Source organism: Malaclemys terrapin, chromosome 1 (genome assembly GCF_027887155.1).
Source record: "Malaclemys terrapin pileata isolate rMalTer1 chromosome 1, rMalTer1.hap1, whole genome shotgun sequence".
NCBI lineage: Eukaryota > Metazoa > Chordata > Testudines > Emydidae > Malaclemys > Malaclemys terrapin.
The window spans coordinates 166371800-166394285 of record NC_071505.1 but is presented as its reverse complement, the minus strand read 5'-3'; the positions used below and the strand labels follow the sequence as shown (position 1 = coordinate 166394285).

General features: G+C 42.5%; 1 protein-coding gene across 4 annotated transcripts in view; it reads right to left on the bottom strand.

Annotated features, from left to right (window-relative positions):
• Positions 1-22486, bottom strand: part of EPHA6 (EPH receptor A6) — an 872804-nt gene that overhangs the window by 158658 nt on the left and 691660 nt on the right. For all 4 annotated transcript variants that reach the window (XM_054046132.1, XM_054046149.1, XM_054046139.1 and 1 more), the window contains one exon: positions 10092-10277. In XM_054046132.1, the coding sequence (XP_053902107.1) occupies positions 10092-10277 (186 nt within the window). The remainder of the gene's footprint in view (positions 1-10091; positions 10278-22486) is intronic.

The following is a 22486-nucleotide window of genomic DNA, read 5'->3' as shown; positions in this document are numbered from 1 at the left end:
TCATTTTAATAAAACACATCCAATGAAAATATATGGCTGATCTTTCATAGTCTTTTTTTTTTTCTTCAGTTCACCATGGCACCATTTAAATTTACAGTAATGTGCAATGGTATTCAACTTTTAAACAATATTCAAAGAAAAATAAAGACAGTGAGCCAAATTCAATCCTTGTATAAACAGGTGTAACTCCATTGGCTGTACTGGAGTGGCATGGGGTTCACTCACTGCTCACAGCGCCTCCTGCTGGTCATCCTGGGAATTAGCTCCACCAGCCTGCACTCTCCCTCCCGTAGTGTCTTCCCCAATCTGGTTTCCTACTGCTACCCCACCCATTCCCAGATTTGCAGTTTCCTTTCATAGCTCCTCCCCTTCCAGGGATTTCAAAGGCGTTCAAGACCATGTTCTCAGGGTGGCATCGCCAACCTCCTACCCAATGGCTAGTAGGGGAACCCAAACCTTAATCCTAACCCAGGCCTGCTCACTACACTGGGTTCCAGCCCAGAGACCCTATAACATGCAGCCAAGGCCTATATCTTCTTAGTCCTACTTACTGTTTTCCCTGGGATTTTTCCGACTTTACTGGCTTCTCCCCTCTCTGGGTTTGCCAACTCCTTTACTCAGGGAGTGGCTGCAGCCTGCCTTCCTGCAGCCCCCACCTGTAGCCAGCTACTTGGCTGTGTGCTGGGCCCCTGCCTGTACTGGCACAGCTGAGCCTACTCTTACTTAGTGGCCAGATCCCAGGCTCCTCCTCCAGGTGCACTCAGGGGAGTTAATTGGCCTACCTGGCCACCTTAACCCCTTCCAAGCCAGTGTGAGGTGGGCGCTCCATCAAAAGGAGTCATACCATTTATACCAGGGATGAATTTGGCCCATGAAGGTTTGCATATAGTTCCAATATGCTTCATTAGACACATTCATTAATACAGTATGTGGCATTAAAAACTCAAAAATTTACCACAACACACCAGTTACTTTCACCACAATATTTGCTACATAGCATACTAGCTATACTTAGAATGGAAACTACCAATGATGCAACAGTAACTTGCTGAGAGTGACAGATATCATGATTGTAATATGGCCCATAGTAGGTTTTAACCAAATACTATGGCTTTTGTTTCCTTTTTTACGAATCTATTCTAAACTGCTTCTCCATGCAAACTTGCTACATTGCTAAAGTTACAATATTATTTATTATTGCTTTAAAAGTACTTTTTTGTGGGTGTTCCTTTTCATGTCAGAACTCAGCATGGTCTTCCACTTCACAGGTATTAGCAGTGTTGGTGTCTTGAGTTATGGGGATAAACTAAAATGTTTTGTTATGGTTGCAGATACACTTTTGTTTTTTCTTTTGTTTGGTTTTCAAATTATTTATTAATATTGTAGATTTCAACGACTGATACACCTTTGACTTACATACTCTGATCCAAGGGGAAGAAACTGATCACACTGCTATATAGCCAAATATAAAAATGGCTGCAACTATATAATTAATCAATTATGAACCTTTATGGAAATACAGTACATTTGAAGTATATGCTCTGGTAGTGTCACTGTAAGATAGTGTTAACATGACATTTATTAAAGTCAGATGTTTTCTGTTGACTTTCAAAATTTTACATTTTAGAAAACCATTACTAGATAGTAATACAGTTCACATTTTTCCTTGGTACACAGTGCTAAAGACATTATGTAAACTAATATGTTGCATCCAAGTTCAGAAAGTCACTGTTTAACATTTAATTTTCAATATTTTTTTATACAGTAAAATAAGATTGGCTGAAAGTAAAATCTCATGATATGTGGTTGACATTAAAGTGTCACAAACTCAAAGGTACCTCATTCTTTTGCATAATAGACAAGCATACAACACAGCATATAATAAATATAGTGTACTGTAAAATATGTAACCTTCCAAAGTGAATTCTGAACTCACTTTAATAGTCTCCACCTGTTAATAGAATGGAGAAAAGAGCAATGTTTGATGCATTATCCAGAGGGCTCAAAGACTTAAAACATAACATCCTCCCTGAGGGGGTAGGGAATGTGAGGGGGGAGGAAGATTCATTGATATCTCTTGCTGACATTTGTAATGAGTGAAGAAGAGATCTGCAATGAAAAGTTACACACTGCAAATTGCAATGAATTAGGATCATGCTGCTACTTTGCCCTCATCATGAACAATGCAAGGTGTTGCTGTCCTCTGGATTCTCTTCTTAGGGTACGTCTATACTTACCTCCGGGTCCGGCGGTAAGCAATCGATCTTCTGGGATCGATCCCGGAAGTGCTCACCGTCGACGCCGGTACTCCTGCTCGGCGAGAGGAGTACGCGGAGTCGACGGGGGAGCCTGCCTGCCGCGTGTGGACCCGCAGTAAGTTTGAACTAAGATAGTTCGACTTCAGCTACGTTATTCACGTAGCTGAAGTTGCGTATCTTAGTTCGAAGTGGGGGGTTAGTGTGGACCAGCCCTGTGAGACAAGGCAATATACCAGTGGTGGCCTAATCTATGGCTCACAAGCCACATGCAGCTCTTTTACCATTGAAATATGGCTCGCGGAGTCCCCGCATGCCTTCCCTCCATTCTCACTTACCAGTTAGTGGGGGGTGGTGGTGCCTGGATCTCTACCTTGCAGCAGGGAGGGGGTTCTGCTCAGCGGGGAGGGGAGGTCTCTGGACTTTTGCCCCACAGGTCGCTCCTGCCAGGTTTTGGGGCTTCAGCAGGAGCGGGGCTGAAGTCCCAATCCCCGTCAGGTGCCTCCCCTGGAGATGAAGCCCTGAGCTCTGGCAGGTGTGCCCTGGCTCTTGAACTTCTGAAGATTGCCGTATGTGACTCGGAGGGTCAGTAAGTTTGCCCTCCTCTGCAATATACAGTAGTTTGACAGGGAGCTCTATGATTAAAGGTTTGAATTTGATTTGTCAGATTGCTGACTTATGGATTTCACGATCATTATGGCATTCAAGATTTGAAAGTCACTTGAGCACAATACTCAGAAAATGATAAACAAGTGTCCAGTGTCATACCAAACTTACACCTATCATTACTGGAACATGGGCTGACACAGAACCAAGAATATGGCTGTCACCTTCTTCTATCCTCCCTTGTTGGATGGATAATTTTGAACCTTTCTGGTTCATGTTATATAAAGGACATAAATTCTTCAAAAAGATTCAACTCATCAGAGTGACATTTTCAAATTCTGAAATATGCAAAAGCTGTTGTTTTCAAATAGGAGGCAATGGCTATAAAATGAATTAGAATAGTTAGAGCACCGGGGAGAGGGGCGACTAACCTTCATAGTTTAGGTCACAGAGCTTGCCTTAGAGGGGGATTTTCCTGGGTTTATGTAATATAGAATACAACACGATTTAGATGTCAAATGGGTCCTGTTCCCATGGAGCTTAAACCCTGGCATGACAGACTGACAATATCCTGGACAAATGGGTCCACTGTAGTAAAAATACAATTATGGATGTGTTATTGTGGCATTGTATGTACATCTAGTAGGATGGGGGTGCTAAGGTACTTCCTCTATTATCAGCCCCTTGAAACTACTCCCCTGGAGAAATATACATATAGTAGTTCAAACTGGATTCTCCAAGGACCAACAGGCAACAAAAGGATTTTTGGATCAATAGCCTGGTTTTAAACTGTCTCAGAGCCTTCTTACTGATTCAGAAAGCAGACAGGAAGCCTGTCCAAGGAGGCCCCCAATCTTTAGGTTAGGGTTGGAAGGACTGGGCCTGCTGAGGCTCCATAAGACTGAGTGCCTGTTTTGAGCTGAAGCTGTGATAAACTTGTGACTACAAAGAAAACCCTGTGCATGTGGTCTTGTAGGACTGCTTCTGCCATAGCCCATGGACGGATTGGGGGGTTCTCTGGTAAGCTGATTAGCATGCATGTGGGTTCTTTTATTGTTTTAATATGTTTTCTCTGGAGTGCTTTTACCCTAATAATGAAATAGGATTGCATACAAAGAGCTGTGTGGTATCTATAACCATGGTCAGTCACACTGTTAACTGTCTCTAAACAGAAAGCAACTGGGTGTGCTTGGGCAACATATCTACTGGAAATAACACAACGAGGGTAGGAAACTGCACAGCCTGGGAATCCCTGGTCAGAAGGGAGAGAGACACGAATCTTCACCCAAAAAAGGCAACACTGGGAAGCTTGAGCGTGGGTGCCCTTAGTGGACCACTGGGGGAAATACAGGTACAGTTGCCCTCAACTGTGACAACTGATGGGAACTATGACAGAGGATTAAGCAACTAGCAGGGTAAATGACCCAAATTCTACCTTTAAAGACATATTAGGAAAGTATGTAAATAGTAATTAGAGATATTCCTTACAAGTAGCTAGCAAAGAAATGTTAGATAGACTAGAACTTTGAAATGTAAACTTGTAGTGTTAAAGAATTGGAGAAGATAGTGATCGTAGTAGTCTATGTTTACCTATATCTTGTTAGAGTTTAACAATGTAACCAAATGGTTCCTGTCTAGGGCTGTATTCTGTTAATTCAGGGATCAAAAAGAAATATTAACATTTAGATGAAATTTAGGTGAAGTAATGTCATTGTCTATATGTCTCCTTAAAGTCTGTGATAAATTGCTTAATGGATAATTACCTTATGTTAATCCATGTAGCTAATTACTGATGATGTTTAGGAAACAGAAGGTTACTTCAAAAGCCTCTTGTTCACTTGAGGACTCCCTGCTGTCAAGAGAAGGCCTGACACTATAAAAAGGACCCCTGGGTCCTGATCCTTTTTATCTCAGATCTGCTTGAGTTTTATTCAGATGAAGTTTGAGTCCTAAGACTGAGATCTCTAGTCCCATCTGGATCACCCCGGGTATGAAACATTGGACTGAATCTATGGACTAATTTTCAGAACTCTTTGCAATTCCAATGCTCATCATCTCTATTATGAAACTGATCTCAGAACTGTACTCATATCTGTATGTATAATGATCTTTGAACCAATACTCTCTCTTTCTTTTTTAATACATTTTAGTTGAGTTAATAAGAATTGGCTGTAGTGGGTATTTGGGTAAAGATCTGAAATAGTCATTAACCTGGGAGGTAATGTGTCCGATCCTTTACAATTGGTAGAACTTTCATATCTGACTTGGCTGTCTGGGAGGAGCCCAAAGGCTGGGTTGCTTTTAAGGGGGGACTGTGTTTGGCTTCTGTATAACCAGTAAGGTATTATAGAAGCTGTTTTTAGTTAGCTTGGTGGAACTAAGTATTGGAATAACCACCAGCTTTGGGGATTGTCTGCCCCATTCTTTGCAGTTTGCCCTAATTAAGCAACCTCAGTGTGGCCCCCCTTGGACCCCGGTCACAGCAACATCTGAGTACTATGAAGCATGCAGCTTCCTCACCTCTCCAACACCCATTTATGAAAGGCTGTCAGTGTGGCTAAAGAAACACAAACTCAGCTGAGTTTGCTCAGAGTGAAAAACAAAAACTGGCTCATGAACAGGGCTCCCAAAGGCAGACCTAACATCATCACTACAGCAGATTGACCTGAAAGGAAAACATGGATTTTCTCCACTGCTCGAGACAAGCATATCTGAGTGGATCTGTAGACAACAAATGGCCTTTTTATTGCAACCCACATAAATCAATAGTGTTTCTAAAACAAATCCAGTGTAAGCAATGGCTCCTTTTTGTGTCTGGCCCTTTGAGTAGTGATGTAAATGAACTGCTGGGCCCAGATTCTGTGCTGTGGCATGCCTGCTTTGGTCTGCACTGCTGACGGAAAGTGTTCCTACCGCCAGCAGAATGGGCCATGGGAGGACCAGCACACTGTAACTGGATCCTCTGGTGACATAGAGCTGGTGCAGCAGTTATACCCAGCTCTCCCTGCCGTCGGGACAGGGGGCATGACTGGCACATGTAAGAAAGACAACAGTCAGAAAAGGAAATTACAAATCTGCTGAATAAATCCTTTAAATGCAGAATTATTCATTTGCGAAAGGGCTATTACAGCATTCTTTTCTCTGACAGACCACACACAGGGCAACTTTGGGGAATACTATTACTTAAATGCTAACTTCTGCTTACTTAGTAATGCAAGATAAGATCTATCATTTGTGTAATGCATGGAAGCATTTGCTGTTCCCCGGTCAATAATTACTTGTTTGGTAGCGCTCTTCTGTATATTGCAATCAATTACTTTCTCTTTTGTAGTTCAATAGCCAATGACTTAGTTAAGGAGAGTACTGCTTTGCAAACTGATGCAATATATACCAGCAATGGCTACAGCTACACCTGAGTGCTACTAGAGGGGAAAGAATGTGCTAAGCATAGTGGTACAACTCTGTTAATCAAACTTATTCTATCAGATGTAGGGTTACCATTCGTCCGGATTCCCCCGGACATGTCCGGCTTTTTAAGCTAAAAATAGCGTCCGGGAGGGAATTTGTAAATGTCCGGACTTCATCCCCCCCATGCAGAGCATGCGCGGCTAACAGTGCAGCTGGCCGGATGGTGCCACTTATATGGGGCTCCGACACTCAGCCAGAGAGAGCACGTCCTCCTCCTCCCCCCTGCAGCAGAAATCACTCCCTCCTTCCCTGCATCGCAGATCAGCTCCAGCAATCTGGAGCTCCTCCCCCACTGCTGCCCAGTGTCCGACGAGCGGCTAATGCAGTTCCTGAGCAAGTTCACCGAGACATTAGGCGAAGAAAGGCCAACAACAAGGGGGCCAGGAGGTCGGAGAAGGGGCAGGGAGGTTTTGGAGGGGGCAGTCAAGAGACGGGGGGGGGTGTCGGGAGTTCGGGGGGGCTTTCTGGGGTGTGTGTGTGTGGATAAGGTTTTGGGCAGTCAGGGTACAGGTAGGGGGTAGGGTCCTGGGGGGCATTTGGGGGGGGGGGTCTTAGGAGGGGGCAGTTAGGGGACAAGGAACAGGGAGGCTTAGGTAGGGGGTGGGGTTCTGGAGGGCAGTTAGGAGCAGGGGTCCCAGGAGGGGGCAGTCAGGGGACAAGGAGCACGGGGGGGGTTGGGAGTTCTGAGGGGGGCTGTCAGGGGGCAGGAGTGGGGAAAGGGATCGGAGCAGTCAGGGGACAGGGAGCAGAGGGGTTTAGATGAGTCAGGAGTTTTTGGGGGGCTGTCAGGGGATGGAGAGTGGTTGGATGGGGCGTGGGAGTCCCAGGGGTCTGTCTGGGGGTGGGGGTGTGGATAAGGGTTGGGGTGTCAGGGTACAGGTAGGGGGTAGAGTCCTAGGGGGCCAGTTAGGATGGGGGGAGGGTCTCAGGAGGGGGCAGTCAGGGGGCAAGTGGCAGGGAGGCTTAGGTAGGGGGTGGAGTCCTGGGGGGCAGTTAGGGGCAGGGGTCCCAGGAGGGGGCAGTCAGGGGACAAGGAGCGGGGGGAGGGTTGGGAGTTCTGAGGGGGGGAGTGGGAGGAGCAGGGGCGGGGATAGGGCAGGATGGGGCGGGACTAGGACAGGACAGGGGCGGGGCTCCTCCCGTCCTCTTTTTTGCTTGCTGGATTATGGTAACCCTAATCAGATGTATCTCTACAGCTTAGTGCAATGGAGATGCATATCAGATAAACAGTTTCTGCTGTTATCAGTCTACCTCTTAAGACAAAGCACCTTGTAATCATTTTATCAACAAACAAGGCATCTAGGGACAAATTTTGCCTGACTCTTCTAGGGGTTCACAGTGGGAGTAAGAAACCTCCCTTCCTTCTTGGCTTGTGTTGGCAGAATTGCAGACTCTGCGCTCTCAAGAAAGCGCAGGGACTACATGCAAACTACCCACCTGGGCATATGGTGTCCCAAAGGAGGCAGTGAGGGGAGAAGATGGAGCCATGGCTACACCACCACCACATGCTGGGAAGCAGAAGGACTGCAGCAGAGTGCATGCTCTCTCTGGTTTCCAGAGAACTTGGAACCCCTCCTGGCATGTCTTTCAGAGTAGGTCAGCTCTGCACAGCTCCTTACTTCATGCTATGTGCAAATTGCACAGTCTAGCATTTAAAGTGAAATTTGTTGACAATATAGTCCCAACCACACCAATAAAACAGTGCTAGAATTAATCCTGTTGCATCCCACATAGTTGTTTTTTTAACGATCAAAATGCTAGATTTTTATTATAATCTGACAGCAATACATTTTTGTGTAACTATAACTATAAGCCACAGGAACACACACTCCTATATCACCTTTAGGCAAATATTCTAAAAGCAATATTAAGGTATCTGCAGTCCTTAGTGGAAAGAACAAGTGCTAATTATCTTATTGATTTAAGATGATGTAAGACCCAAATTTGCCTGTCCAGAGCTAGGAACAAAGACTTGCACTGATTTCATTGTTTCTAACTCCTGCCCCACTTCTCACTAGAATGGTTGACAACACATTATAAATAAGATAATTTAGAAGTGTGGCAAAGATTAAACATGAAGTATATTCTATTCTATTAGGTATGCAACATGTAACTGAATGTAAACAACTACTGTGAATCACAATCCCTAGCTTCTTTCAGAAATAAGACATATTAAGTTACACTGTTGAATCAGCTAATGAGTAATGGGATACGGAGTCAAGTTATTTCTATGACATTCATTCATAAACAGACCAGGTTGGTAAAGATTGAAAGTGATTATTGCTATCGGATGGCTGTCCACCAGGGTACACGAAACAAGCAGCTGCTTTCAATTAAGATCCTACAGATTTCCATATCGCTCATAACCATGTTTGTCCCTCTCAATGGTATCTTACCTGGCATGAATTGGCAACCTTGCTAGTTTCAGCAGAGTGATCAATGATTGAACAATAATGAAGATCAAACTATACTGATCTGGAAGTTTACAGCATATGGTCCTCATCACTGTATCTGAGCACCTCATAAACATTAATGAATTTATCATTGCAATGCCATTGTGAGGAAGGGAAGCATTATTATCCACATTGTACAGATTTGGAGCCAAGGCACAGAGAGATTGACTTGCCCAAGGTCCCACAGTGAGTCTGTGGCAGTTCTAGTTCAGTGCCTTAACCACAGAAAACCAGCCTGCCATCTTACTTCTAGTACATAGTATCTCCCAAGTCTAGCATTAGACAATTTGAAGGGGTGATAACAGAAAAGCTTGCACTGCCTATGTTGTATTTGCTGTGCAGACAAAGGGACTTCACTCCTTTATACTATCAGTCATTACCTTTCATAAAGTCTAAATCCACTTTAAGAGAGAAATAAACAGAAGGAAGCATTGCAAATCAGCAAACATCATGAGTTGGTTATAGCAAGGATTTCATGATGAGAATATCATGCCTCCTGAGGCTTGGAATTCGTTGTTACCAAAAGTTTGCTGTGAATAAATTTCATGCATGTTAATAGGACTTTCATCTCAGACTTAAATAGTCACTGTGCATTTTAGTTCTTTAGAAAGTTTCTTAACCTAACAAAAATATGGATGAAGATGATCGGGGTATTGCTGAAACAGTGAGGTGTTTTTTGTTTGTTTGGGTTTTTTGCTTCTTGTGAATAGGAATAAAGATGAAGAAGTTTAATAGATTATTCTAAATTAAAAATAGGGAATGAACTGTATTTGTTTTTCTTCATAACGTTTTCCTGAAGGCTTTGCAAGTGTACAACATTTTTTTAACAAAGTGTTTAAACTTTTACTTTCTTGTAAATAGGAAATGAGTTCATTCAGATACTAATATCAGTGTAACACTATAGAATGATAGAAAGTGGGTGGCTGTGGGAAACAAAGAATATAGCTACCACTTTCCTATCTCTGCAAGGTAATTTACCTTCATGTTCACAATATTTGGGAATCTAGATTCCTCTCTTGTATTCAATTTTCCAGTAGATAACACTGCAATCCTATTTCATATTAACCTCTAAAGGTATTATTTGAATGAGGTGGATTCTCACAGAGATGTCGCATCCCTTATTAAAAACACATATCCTACACTATTCTAAAATACTGGCCCCAAAGTTTATAGTAACTTCCATACACCGATGGTTTGGGTCATTATTGTGGAATGCAATCACATTTATTTTTAACATGAAAGATGCCTTTAATTTTGATACCAAACCAGGGGCACAACAGAGAAGAAATAAAATAGATTAATAACTTACTTTTTGTAACAACTCCTTCGAGGCGAATAATATTTGGGTGGTCAAATTGTCCCATGATACTAGCCTCTCTCAGGAAATCTCTTCTCTGCCTGTCCACATAGCCACCTTTCAAAGTTTTAATGGCAACAGGAATCTCCCTTTTTCCTGGGGTCTTCAGACGTCCACTGCATACTTCTCCAAATTCACCTTAAACGAACAAGAGCAAATACTTTTGTTAACAGACAATTCACATTTTCTGGAGGTCACACTCGATGATCATAATAGTTCTACCTTAGAAATTAGGACTCTATCAATGTAAGGACAAAATCAGAAAGGCTAAGGCACAAAATGAGTTACACCTAGCAAGGGACATAAAAGACAATAAGAATAGATTCTATAAATACATTAAGAACAAGAGAAAGACAAAGGAAACAGGTCTTCTACTTAGTGGGGAAGGAGAGCTAATATCTGATGACATCTAGCAGGTTGAGGTGTTTAATGCCTATTTTGATTCAGTCTTCAGTAAAAAGGTTAATGGTGTCCTGACCAGGATACTCAACACAATTAATATTAACAACACAAGGGAAGGAACGCAAACCCATATAGGAAAAGAGCAGGTTCAAGAATATTTAGATAAGTTAGATGTATTCAAGTTGGCAAGGCCTGATGAAATTCATCCTAGGTTACTTAAGGAATTAGCTGAAACAATCTCCGACCCACAGGGCCAGGGCAAGGAAGGTTTGCGCCCTAGGCGAAACTTCCACCTTGAGCCCCCCGCCAGTCCTGTGGCAGCTCTCTGCCCCCCCCTCTGCCCTGAGGCTCCCCCCGTGAAACTCCCCCCGCCCAGCTCACCTCTGCTCCGCCTCCTCCCCGATCACACCGCCCCCGCTCTAATTCTCCTCCCCTCTCAGGCTTGTGGCGCCAAACAGCTGATTGGCGCCGCAAGCCTGGGAGGCGGGAGAAGTGGAGTAGCGACGGCATGCTTGGGGAGGGGGCGTAGCAGAGGTGAGCTGGGGTGGGGACCCCTGCGGCAGCCCCGCCCCCCCCCCCGCCATGAGGAACCCCTGCGGCAGCTCCCCACCCCAGCTCACCTCTGCTCCGCCTGCTCCCCGAGCACGCCGCCCCTGCTCTAATTCTCCTCCCCTCCCAGGCTTGCGGGAGGTGGGAGAAGTGGAGCGGTGACTGCACGCTCGGGGAGGGGGTGTAGGAACGCTGTAAAAAAAATTGGGGGCACTGCTTTTTGGCGCCCCCAAATCTTGGCGCCCTAGGCAACCGCCTAGTTTGCCTAAATGGTAGCACCGGCCTTGCCGACCCATTAGCAACTATCTTTGAGAATTCGTGGAGGATGGGTGAGATCCCAGAGGACTGGAGAAGGGCAAACATAGTACCTTTCTTTAAAAAGGGGAACAAAAGAGGAACCAGGGAATTATAGACTGGTCAGCCTAACTTTAATACCTGGAAAGGTACTGGAACAAATTATTAAACAATCAAATTGTAAGCAGCTAGAGGATAATAGGGTTATAAGAAATGGATTTGTCCAAAACAAATCATGGCAAGCCACCCACATTTCTTCTTTGATGGGGTTACAGGCCAAATGGGTAGGGGAGAACCAGTAGAAGTGATATATCTTGATTATAGTAAGGATTTTGATACTGTCCCACATGACATTCTCAATTCATAAGCACTCTAGGGAAATGTGGTCTAGATGAAATTACTGTAAGGTACGTTCACAACTGGTTGAAAGACTATACTCAAAGGGTAGCTTTAACAGTTTGCTGCCAAATTGGGAGTGTGTATCTAATGGGGTCAGTCTCAGGTCCAGTACAATTCAATATATTCCTTAATAACTTGGATAATAGAGTGGGGTGTATGCTTATAAAATTGGGATATGACACCAAGTTGGAAGGGGTTGCAAGCTCTTTCAAAGATAGGATTAAAATTCAAAATGACCTTGACAAATTAGAGAATTGGTCTGAAATCAACATGATGAAATTCAATAAAGAAAAGTGCAAAGTACTACACTTAGGAGAGAAAAATCAAATGCAAACTACAAAATAGGGAATAACTGGCTAGGTGATAGTATTGTTGAAAAGGATCTGGAGGTTATAGTGGATCACAAATTAAATATGAGTCAACAATTTGATGCAGTTGCAAAAAAGGCTGATATAGTTCTGTGGTGTATTAACAGAAGTGTCATAGGTCAGACACGAGAGGCAATTGTCTCGCTCTACTTGGTGCTGCTGAGGCCTCAACTGGAGTACTGTGTCCAATTCTGGGCACCACACTTTAGGAAAGATGTGGAGAAACTGAAGAAAGTCCAGAGGAGAGCAACAAAAATGATAAAAGGTTTAGAAAACCTGACCTATGAGAAAAGGTCATAAAAACTGGGCATGTTTAGTTTTGAGAAAAGAAGACAGAGAGGGGACCTGATAACAGTCTTCAGATATGTTAAGAGCTGTTATAAAGAGGATCAGGATCATTTGTTCTCTGTGTCCACTGGAGGTAGGACAAGAAGTAATGGGCTTAATCTATAGGGAGGATTTAGGTTATATTAGGAAAAAAAATTCTATGAGGGTAATTAAGCTCTGGAATAGGCTTCCAAGGGAGGTTGTGGAATTCCCAGCATTGGGTGTTTTTAAGAGCAGGTTTGACAAACACCTAGTCTAGATAGTCTAGATTTACTTGGTCCTGCCTCAGTGTAGGGGGCTGGACTAGATTACCTCTTGGGAGCCCTTCCAGCTTTACATTTCTATTATTCTATCTCTGTATAGTTTAGAGAGAGATAGAATGCCTGTATAGATTAGGCACCCTTAAAGCTTTTTGATTTTATGTTAAAAAAGCTGTTTTGAAAAAATATGTATGTGTTTGTGTAAAGCTAGTTCATAAGAATGTACTCTGACCAACTGGAATAGGAGCACAGAGTTCTTTCAGAAACACGTCTATTCTCTAGAGTTGAACTATCATACAGCTATTGAGAAATAATGGATGGGATGGTTGGGGGTGATGCTAATGAAATTCATGACTTTCATCAGAGTCCAGGAAAAATGGTACATCCAGCACTTCTTCAAAGCAAATATAGTCAGGTTAAATTTCTGTCAATACTGAGCTATAAGTAATAGAAGACTTGCACTTTTGCTCTTAAAGACAAAGCATGTGACTTCCATAATGTGATTGAGCTCCACTGGGTTATCTGGGCCTCCATACAAGGATGACTGTTATGCTTCGGGGCATGAGATAAGGAACTAACACTATTAAAGTTTAAGCAGAATCAGGATGAGCTCTACCCTGACATCTGGTGGTGAATTATGGCAACTGTGGAAAAGAACTCCAGGGGCTGATCTTGTTTGCATAGGCACACCCACCCGCTTGGCAGGAGACAACAGCAACTGATAGTGGTTACTTTGGATGGGGTGGGATCTCCCGTTTCTCTGTTATTGGGGCAGGAATAAAGTATTGTTACCCTGATTATGTGAATCAAAGACAATGAAACTGTTTTATGACAGAGGATCTCACCATCACCTAAGTAGCACTCGCTAGACAGGGGACATGGGTTCCACAACCCAGTGAATTGAGAGAGGATGGGGATAGATATTTGTACCTGATGGTATGGCCCCCTTTTGAGGGCCTGAAACACCAATTGCACCATCTCCTCTCTCTACTGTTGAATGTCAGAGCTAACTTTGATTCCATTAGGAGTCTAATTACAGGCTGCTGAGCTGAATTCACTTTGGGCCAATGGTGCACCAGCACTGGGGCTCCCCTACTACGAGCTGAAATCACTAAGAGCTGAAATCACAAAAGAGCTAAAGTTACTAAGAGCTGAGATCACTGAGTGCTAACTCAGTTAACTAGTATGGGAGTCTGAAGCTATATTGCTAAGTGGCTGGTGGAGCAGTTTGCGGAGACAGCAGGAGGAGCAGCGAGCGGTGTGGAGCCTTGTGGGGATGGTTGGAGTGGCCCAAGGAACGGCAAGCGGAGCTGTTTGCGGGGACAGCTGGAGCGGCTCACAGGTTGGTGAGCAGAGCGGCACGGAGCAGCTTGCAGAGCAGTTTGTGGGACGGGAGGAAGTGGACTGGCTCGTGGTGAAGGCTGCGGCGGAACCCCACGGAGAGATGGCTAGTCGGCCTCGGATCACGTAAAGTGCCCCTTAACACCCTGCGTGCCCCTCCCCTTTTACTCTGGGGCTGCACTGACCAGGGACAGAGACTTTGGGGGTTGTTGGACTTTTGGGACTTTGGGTGGTTGCTGGACCCAAGAGATTTTGGGGGTGTTGAACTTTGGGGACTCTGGGTGATTTTTGGGTTGCTGGATTCAAGAACCAAAGGGAAAGGACACGGCCCAATTTGCTGGGGTGGGTCTTTTGCTCACGGTTTGTGTTAGGAATCCTGTTTGTGGTGTTTTTTCCAATTTAATGCTGATGTCGTTTACCTCATGTTATTAAACATTTTCTGCTACACTCAGACTCCGTGCTTGCAAGAGGGGAAGTATTGCCTCTTAGAGGAGCCCAGGGGGTGGTATGTAATTTTCCCAGGTCACTGGGTGGGGGCTCGAGCCGGTTTTGCATTGCGTTATTGAAACGGAACCGCTAGATACAGAACCCGACCCTTGTCACTGCCAACTTAGATGGGCAGAAGGGTTACAAAAGGATAGATTTGAATTAAAACGATAAAATATACATTTTGAGGGACAATCCTGTGTCAAAGCATTTGAGTGCTGGACACAATACAATAAATAAAATAAACAGATATTACATGTCATTACATGCTATGCTATGACAATGTCAGGGTTGCATGATTAATCATTCACTAATCAGTAAGGATACAACTGTCATGGAGGTCATGGATTCTGTGACTGTCTGGGACTTCCCTGACTTCTTCTGGTATATTCCAGGATACCAAAGCTACAGTTATATCCTGCTTGGATTCTCCAAACATTCTGCCATCAGACATGACAGAAAACCGTATATAGTAACATTTACGGCAGAAATTATATATCTATGTATTACAGAAGGGACCCAGTGTCAAATAAAGAAATGGCGGCTTTTCTGTTCCTTGTGATCCCACTAGATAACTCAGTTCAGTAAGCAGTCTCAGGATTGATGTTATCAATGCATACAGTACACTGGGATCTCCACATCTGTTTTTCTGTTTGTGTTTTAGGTGTGTTCCTTGCTTTTTTTAGAAGTATTTTTCAGTTGGATCTCTCATTTGACGATACATTAAAGACATAGCAAACTAAATTTCTCCATTGTCATAACAAGTGCCTGCTGCCCTAGACAATGTCATGCAATGTCATGCAAATCAAAACCAAAATATTTTCCATTAACAAGAAGAGAAGATAAAGTTTTCACTTGAAAAGGAAAGAGAGAATTGTGTTTCACTGTGCATTCCACATAGCTTGTGTACTTTAAAGAGTTTAACTGATTGCTTAGACTAGATTAAAAATAGTTGTCACTGTTCACCACTGCAATTATTAACTTGAGAGAGCCCCAGGAAGGTTGTTTTTCTGCAAAAAATATTGTAGTCGGGTTTTTTATTGTTTTTGTGTTTTAGACATACAGTATATATGTCTTGTAGTGTAAGCATATTGAGCTAAATTCATCTCTCATGTAACTCCACTGACTTCAAAAGAGTTGAATTACACCAGAGAATTGAGCTTATTGACTGGTTCAATGGGAAACAGTGTTTATTCACCAGAGCATAGTGCCCTAAAAGGAAAACAAACAAACAAAAAAACCACCTTTCCGTGTTCAGCCTCAAGCCTACATATTGATGTAAATTTATGGTTATTTTGACTTTTTTTACTAAATTTTTAATCTTACAAAGTTACACCTCTACCCCGATATAACGCTGTCCTCGGGAGCCAAAAAATCGTACTGCATTATAGGTGAAACCGCGTTATATCGAATTTGCTTTGATCCACCGGAGTGCGCAGCCCCGCCCCCCCCGGAGCATTGCTTTACCGCGTTATATTCAAATTCATGTTATATCGTGTCGCGTTATATTGGGGTAGAGGTGTACTTGGAAAATTAAATTGAGTCTTTCACTTTCTATAATATTTTAATATTTTTTTTTAAACGTGAAATTTTTCATGGGAAGAGATTTCCATTTTCTAGCCATCTCTATATAGGGGAAATGAAGCCAAGTAATCAATTAGAACAGATAGAGAATGATGGAAGAACCAGTGGTGGCAACTATGGTTTGGTGAATAAGCATCATTATAAAAACCTCAGATGGCCCTAATGATCACTCTGCTGGAGTCAAAGGGATCACTCCCGAAGAAAAAAGACTCTATGGATAAATGAGGCTGGTATCCCATGCTCTGTATTCATTTAGTCTTAGATTTCTTTAAAAAGTTCCATGATAAACATTCCTGCAGTAAGTTCATAACTTTTAGCAAATTATAATAGTAAAGGCAAAGCAACTACTATTGAAGAAAGAGATTTTACCTTGAGATTTTGTTTACCACAGGACTGAATGTAGTAGTTAAAGCAGTACCTGTTATAATCCTGGCTGAGCTCCCCCTGCTGCATGCTCACCAGTCTGCAGTGTTTGGAACTAACCCCTGGATCCCGCATGCTCTTTGCTTGCTGCATCTGGGCAGTCTCAACACTGTCTGTGGGAATCCAGGCATGCTCTTGGGTTGAGATTCTCTGTCTAGACTCCCTGTCTGAGAGATGAGGTTCCACAGTCCAACTGCCTAATCCTTGAAACACAATGCCTCCCCCACAATAGCTCTTACGTATGCCCAGAGTTCTACTGAAGCTGTGGCCCCTCTAGATTACTATTTCCTCCTTTGTAGCTTACTGACTGTTAAAGCAACTAACACAGAGACTTTACCAGAGGACTTTCTAAACCAATCGCACTCTACTCACGTACAAACATAAGAGATATACAGATCTACGGGGGAATACATGGGCTGGGTATAAGTAGGTGCCTTTCCCTAACATAGCACTCTCTAGGAGAAGATCAAAATTCAGCACTTTTCCCAACAACAAAAACAATAGGATAAAGGTCAGCTCACGGGGAGGCACCGAGCCTAAGAGAAGCAGAATGTCTTCTGGAATGCTCCTGAATGCAGGGGGAGGGTGTCCATTGCATCATTCCTTAGGCTGGTGCAGAATGCTCCCCATTCTCTATCCAGCCTCTGCTGGCTGAGTGCAGAAGGAGAAGCATCATGGCTGCACCTCCTTTCCATCTTTCAGGGGGAAAAAAACCCTGCACACAAATCCCTGCCTCAATTTCTTCACCCCTCCTAAGAGTCCTTTGTGTCTTAGTTAATGACCTTCCAGGGATTCCAGGATTCCTCCTCTCTGCATTCTCCTCCTGCATAGCCTCCTGTTCTGGTTCTGCTCTCCCACCCAACCTTTCAGTCCCCTCTCTCAGATGACTCCCCCAGCTCATTGTCCTAGTATGCTTTCATTTTAGTGGAAGACCCTCCAAGTTAAAACCTCTCGAGTGTCCTCCAATGTTAATCTTCTGTTAAGACCTTCTGGAATCCCATATGAGGTTAAAAGGCAAAAGTGAAGGTACAGTGCAGTTTACAGTCAAAACAGTGTTCACAAAACAAAATGGGGTATTTGGTTTGACACAGAGATATGTTCATAACTGTTTGCAGATTATAACAGTGAAGGTAAAGCAGCTGCTGTTTAAGACAATGTGTTTAGCTCAAGAGATTTTGTTTATGACAGGAATGAATGTAGTAATCAGAGCAGTACTGTCTAAACATACCACTGAAAATTTAAAAGCCTCACTCCCTTGGATGGTGAAGATTGGTGAATGGAGAGATGAGGCGTTTAAAGCAAGGAAAATTCCCAGTAAAAAAAATGATAAAATGAGTCACCCTGGGAAATTTCACAGTTATTCTCTAAAGCATCACCACCAACTAAATGATTGTAAACTGATGGTTACATTCCAGCAATATGTATAATTTCGAGAGTGAAATTAATTATTTTACTTTGCTACTAGCACAGGTTTGCACTGCATTCCTTTTATTTTTCCCACTGCCTCTCATCAAGTTTTATTACTGTTTAATTTGATGTTACACACTCTTGGCTTCAAACCTTTTCAAAGCTCTCACTGTATTAAACAGTCGATGTTGTCTCCTACTTGTTGCTTTCAGTCCAGCATCACACTGATCACTAATGTGTTTGTATATTTCTTTACTACCTCTCACCAATTTGATCCATCCTCTCACTGCTATGTAGTCCCTTCAGGTGACTTGATTGTGACTCTTTTTCATGTTGAATTCTCTGCACTGTCCTAGGTGTTATAAAGTCCGTGTCTATCTTCCCTGCTAGTGACACTGCTTGCAATATCATCCATTTTCTCTCCCCACACAATTTAAGTCCTGAATTCTCAAACATCTTAGGGCTCCTTCACAACACGCTGTCAGTGTAAAGTACCTTGAAGTGTGTGTATGCTGCCAGAGGAATGTAAAGAGGTCTTAGAGTAATTGAGCTTCAGACCTAGAGGCACATGTAATGGTGGGTCAAGAGGCTGCAAGGCCAGATAAGACAGGGTGAAAAAGCTGGGGAATGTGCACAGTGCATTCCTCTTTTTCTTACATGCCCAGGCAGGTTCCAGTCAGAAAACAGCCCCTATGCCCCTTTGTGTGAAAGGACTACTTCCTCCCAGCCCCATTAGCAATGCTAGTCACACCATGGAAGATGGAAAGGAGGTGCAGCCATGATGCTGCTCCTTCTGCACTCAGCCAGCAGAGGCTGGATAGAGAATGGGGAGCATTCTGCACCAGCCTAAGGAATGATGCAATGGACACCCTCCCCCTGCATTCAGGAGCATTCCAGAAGACATTCTGCTTCTCTTAGGCTCGGTGCCTCCCGGTGAGCTGACCTTTATCTTATTGTTTTTGTTGTTAGGAAAAGTGCTGAATTTTGATCTTCTCCTAGAGAGTGCTATGTTAGGGAAAGGCACCTACTTATACCCAGCCCATGTATTCCTATTATATTCTGATCTGCCATCTGGTCTCCCACATCTCCATTTAAATGCCTTATGATTAGCACCATGTCAATGGGTATTTGCTGCATTTGGTGGTAACCTTTCATAGTTTCAGCAGTAGCAGCTGTATTTGTTCCTATGCACTGACCCAATATGGTAACCCTGTACTGGCTGCCAGAGTGGTAAGCATTTGGATAAGCCTATTTTACTTTAAACAAAACATAACATCTTTTTTGACAAGTTGAAAGAGAGGACTGCATGGTTTGTACAGAACAAGTTTCTGGACTGCTCAATTAACTTCTTTCTGCCAACTGTACAATAGGGAAAGTCAGTTTTATGTCACTAAATCAAGGATCATTTGCACATAATTGAAGCTGAAAAGTTAGTGAACTCTGCACTTTTCTCTAGTTATCAGCATCTTTCCCCTGAGCAAGAAAAGATGTCGACTTCACTGACTTCTGGCTCTTAGTTTCTATTTATTAAACACATACATAAGTTACTGCTTCAGGGTCAACATTTCTCTTGTTTAGCTAAAGTCTTCAAACTTGAGCAATCCGACTTAGATCTAGGAAAAGCATCATTCTATTTCTGTTGGAGAATATTTTTTCCTTTGTTTTTTACAGTCAATTAATATTCTCTCTTACCTAAATAAAAGTCTAAAAAATTGATCTCTATCCAGGACAAGTCTTAAAATCATAAAAACAATCACAATTAGAGTCTGTATTGGCTCTCTTGTTAAAGAGGCCAAGAACTGAATGGCCATGGCAACTGAAATCTCCTCTCATCAGTAGAGGTGATGCATCCAGAATGATGTAAAAACATTGGTCAGAGGAGAGTAGCGTGTAGGGTTGTTTCCCATGCTTTATAAGCTCTGTGGATAGTGTGTCATCTGACATCTTTCATAAGTACATAATTAATTTAAAAATACTTAAACATCAGGAGTTATTATCCATAAAGCATGAATGAATTTTATTATTTTGAATGTTTTAGTTTCCACCCTATAGAAGTAACTACAGACAAATACCAGACAAAGCAAATGGAAATTTTGGTGTATTGGCTCTATAGCTTTCTGCAGTATATTTGATCTGGCTGAAATTGTGTTATCTATGTACCTGCCCTAGTTGCGCAGTTTTGAAGAGAAGGATTCAGATTTATCATCTGAGCAGGAGCTGTTGCTGCCTGCTAAGGGATGAGTGGAATGACTTAGCAAGCTCTTTAGCAAAGTCAACCTTATTTATTGTAACTAAACTGGGTGTGAAAATATCATGATAATATCAACTTTCATGCAAATAAAATCCTTCCTGGTCTTAATATGGTGCATGGAGTCAGCCTAGCAAGAGCCAATAAGAATTATTTCTCTGGTACCGAGGGCTAGATTGTGGTTGCCCAGGTGAGCGAGCAGGGGTGCCATATGCAAGGAAACAACCCTGCCCATTTCATGATTCAAGTGCCGGTCCCAAGCCCAGATCAAAAAGGAGGAGGCTTGGTCAATGGGGCGGCTTCCCATCACCATAAAAAAAAATAAATTCTAGCTACAGAAACTACTCACATAAACCAAAAATCACAGCCTGAGGAGGATGGAAAGCGTTCAGATGCACATATGACAGTGGATGGTCAAATCCATCGGGAAGTTACCCACTCAATGGTTCAAATTCTGACAGCCAAAAAAGAGTACATCCATAGCTACCTGCAATGTACGAATGCTAAATAGTGCAGGAAAATTAGCACAGGTAATCAAAGAAATGAACAGATATAAAATTGACATCCTAGGACTTTGTGAGGTTAGATGGAATGATCAAGGTACGATAACATCTGGAGAAAAAATGTTATATTCAGGGGGAATCAAACATGAGAGAGGTGTAGGAATCATCATGAATAGTGCTGTAAAGAAATCACTTATGAATTGGCAGCCAAGATCAATATGAGATATTGGCAGCTAGATTCCACTCTCGGCACATTAAGTGCACCATGGTCCAGGCATATGCTCCAACAAACAATCAGATGAAGAGGATAAAGAGAGATTCTATACAGAATTGAATGATGTAATGAAAGAAATACCAAAACCACGATCGTGTCCTGGTTATGGGAGATTTTAATGCCCAGATTGGAAATGAATAAAGAGGTAGGGAAACAGTCATCGGCCCACATACAACTGGAACAATGACAGACAATGGCACAAGATTTCTTGAATTTTGTGCCGAAAACAGTCTTAGCATCTGCAATTCTTTCTTCCAACATAAAAACATACACAAAAAGACATGGATTTCACCAGATGGCCATACACAAAATGAGATTGACTATATCTGTATTAGTCAGAGATGGAAAACATCAGTGTTAGACACAAGAGTATTCAGAGGAGCAGATATAGGGAGCGATCACTATTTGCTGAAAGCAAACATCAAATTGAAGTTTAAAGCGCTTAAAAAGAAACAACACAGACTCATATTATTCAATACATAGAAACTACAAGATTGTAGACTATGAAAAGAGTACCAGATACAGGTCAAGAAAGGTTTGAGGTCCTTAAAGATCTTGAAGAAAGCAAAGTGGAAAAAATACTGGAATTTTTCAAAACAGCTATGCTAGAAGCAGCTGAAAAGATAATTGGTAGAAAGAGAGGAAGCAATAAAGAACAGCGGATCTCAGAAGAAACATGGAAAATTATAGACAAAAGAAGAAAACAAAAGACTCTAGTACTACAATATGCGACTGAAGAAACAAAACAGGAACCTTGACAAAGCAGTAAAGAAACAGATGCATCCGAAGAAGTGAGGTTTTAACTCACGAAAGCTTATGCCCAAATAAATCTGTTAGTCTTTAAGGTGCCACCAGACTCCTTGTTGTTTTAGTGCAAAAATGATAAGCGAAATTGGATAGAAAGTAAGGCTAGTGAAGCTAGCTAAAGTAGCGGGGAAAGAAACGATACAAGAACAGTATACACAATCGTGAAACAGTTAACAGGATATGGATCAAAATTCAGAAGTGTCCCAGCGAAAGGGAAACAAGGAGAAATTTTGAAAACACAGGAGGAACAAGAAAATAGATGGGTGGAACACTTCAACAAAGTGCTAAACTAACCAGAACCAATTACAACATTGGAATTTAACAATGATAAACGATTAGACCTAGATATAGATGTATCTGAGATAAAAATCGAAGAAGTAAAAAAAGCATTGCAGAAGCTGAAAAACAACAAGGCACCTGGTCTGGATGGCATTCATCTTGAGATGCTTAAATATGGAGGTGAAGATGTGGAATCAGTCATCTGTTCACTGTGCAACAAAATATGGACGGAGGAGAAAGCACCAGAAGAATGGACCCTCGGTATCATAATCAAGTTACCAAAGAAAGGTGATCTAAACAATTGTTCAAATTGGAGGGGAGTAACACTTCTATCTGTCAAAGGAAAAGTATTAGCAGCAGTCCTCCTGAACAGAATGAAAAGAAAGATGGATACCA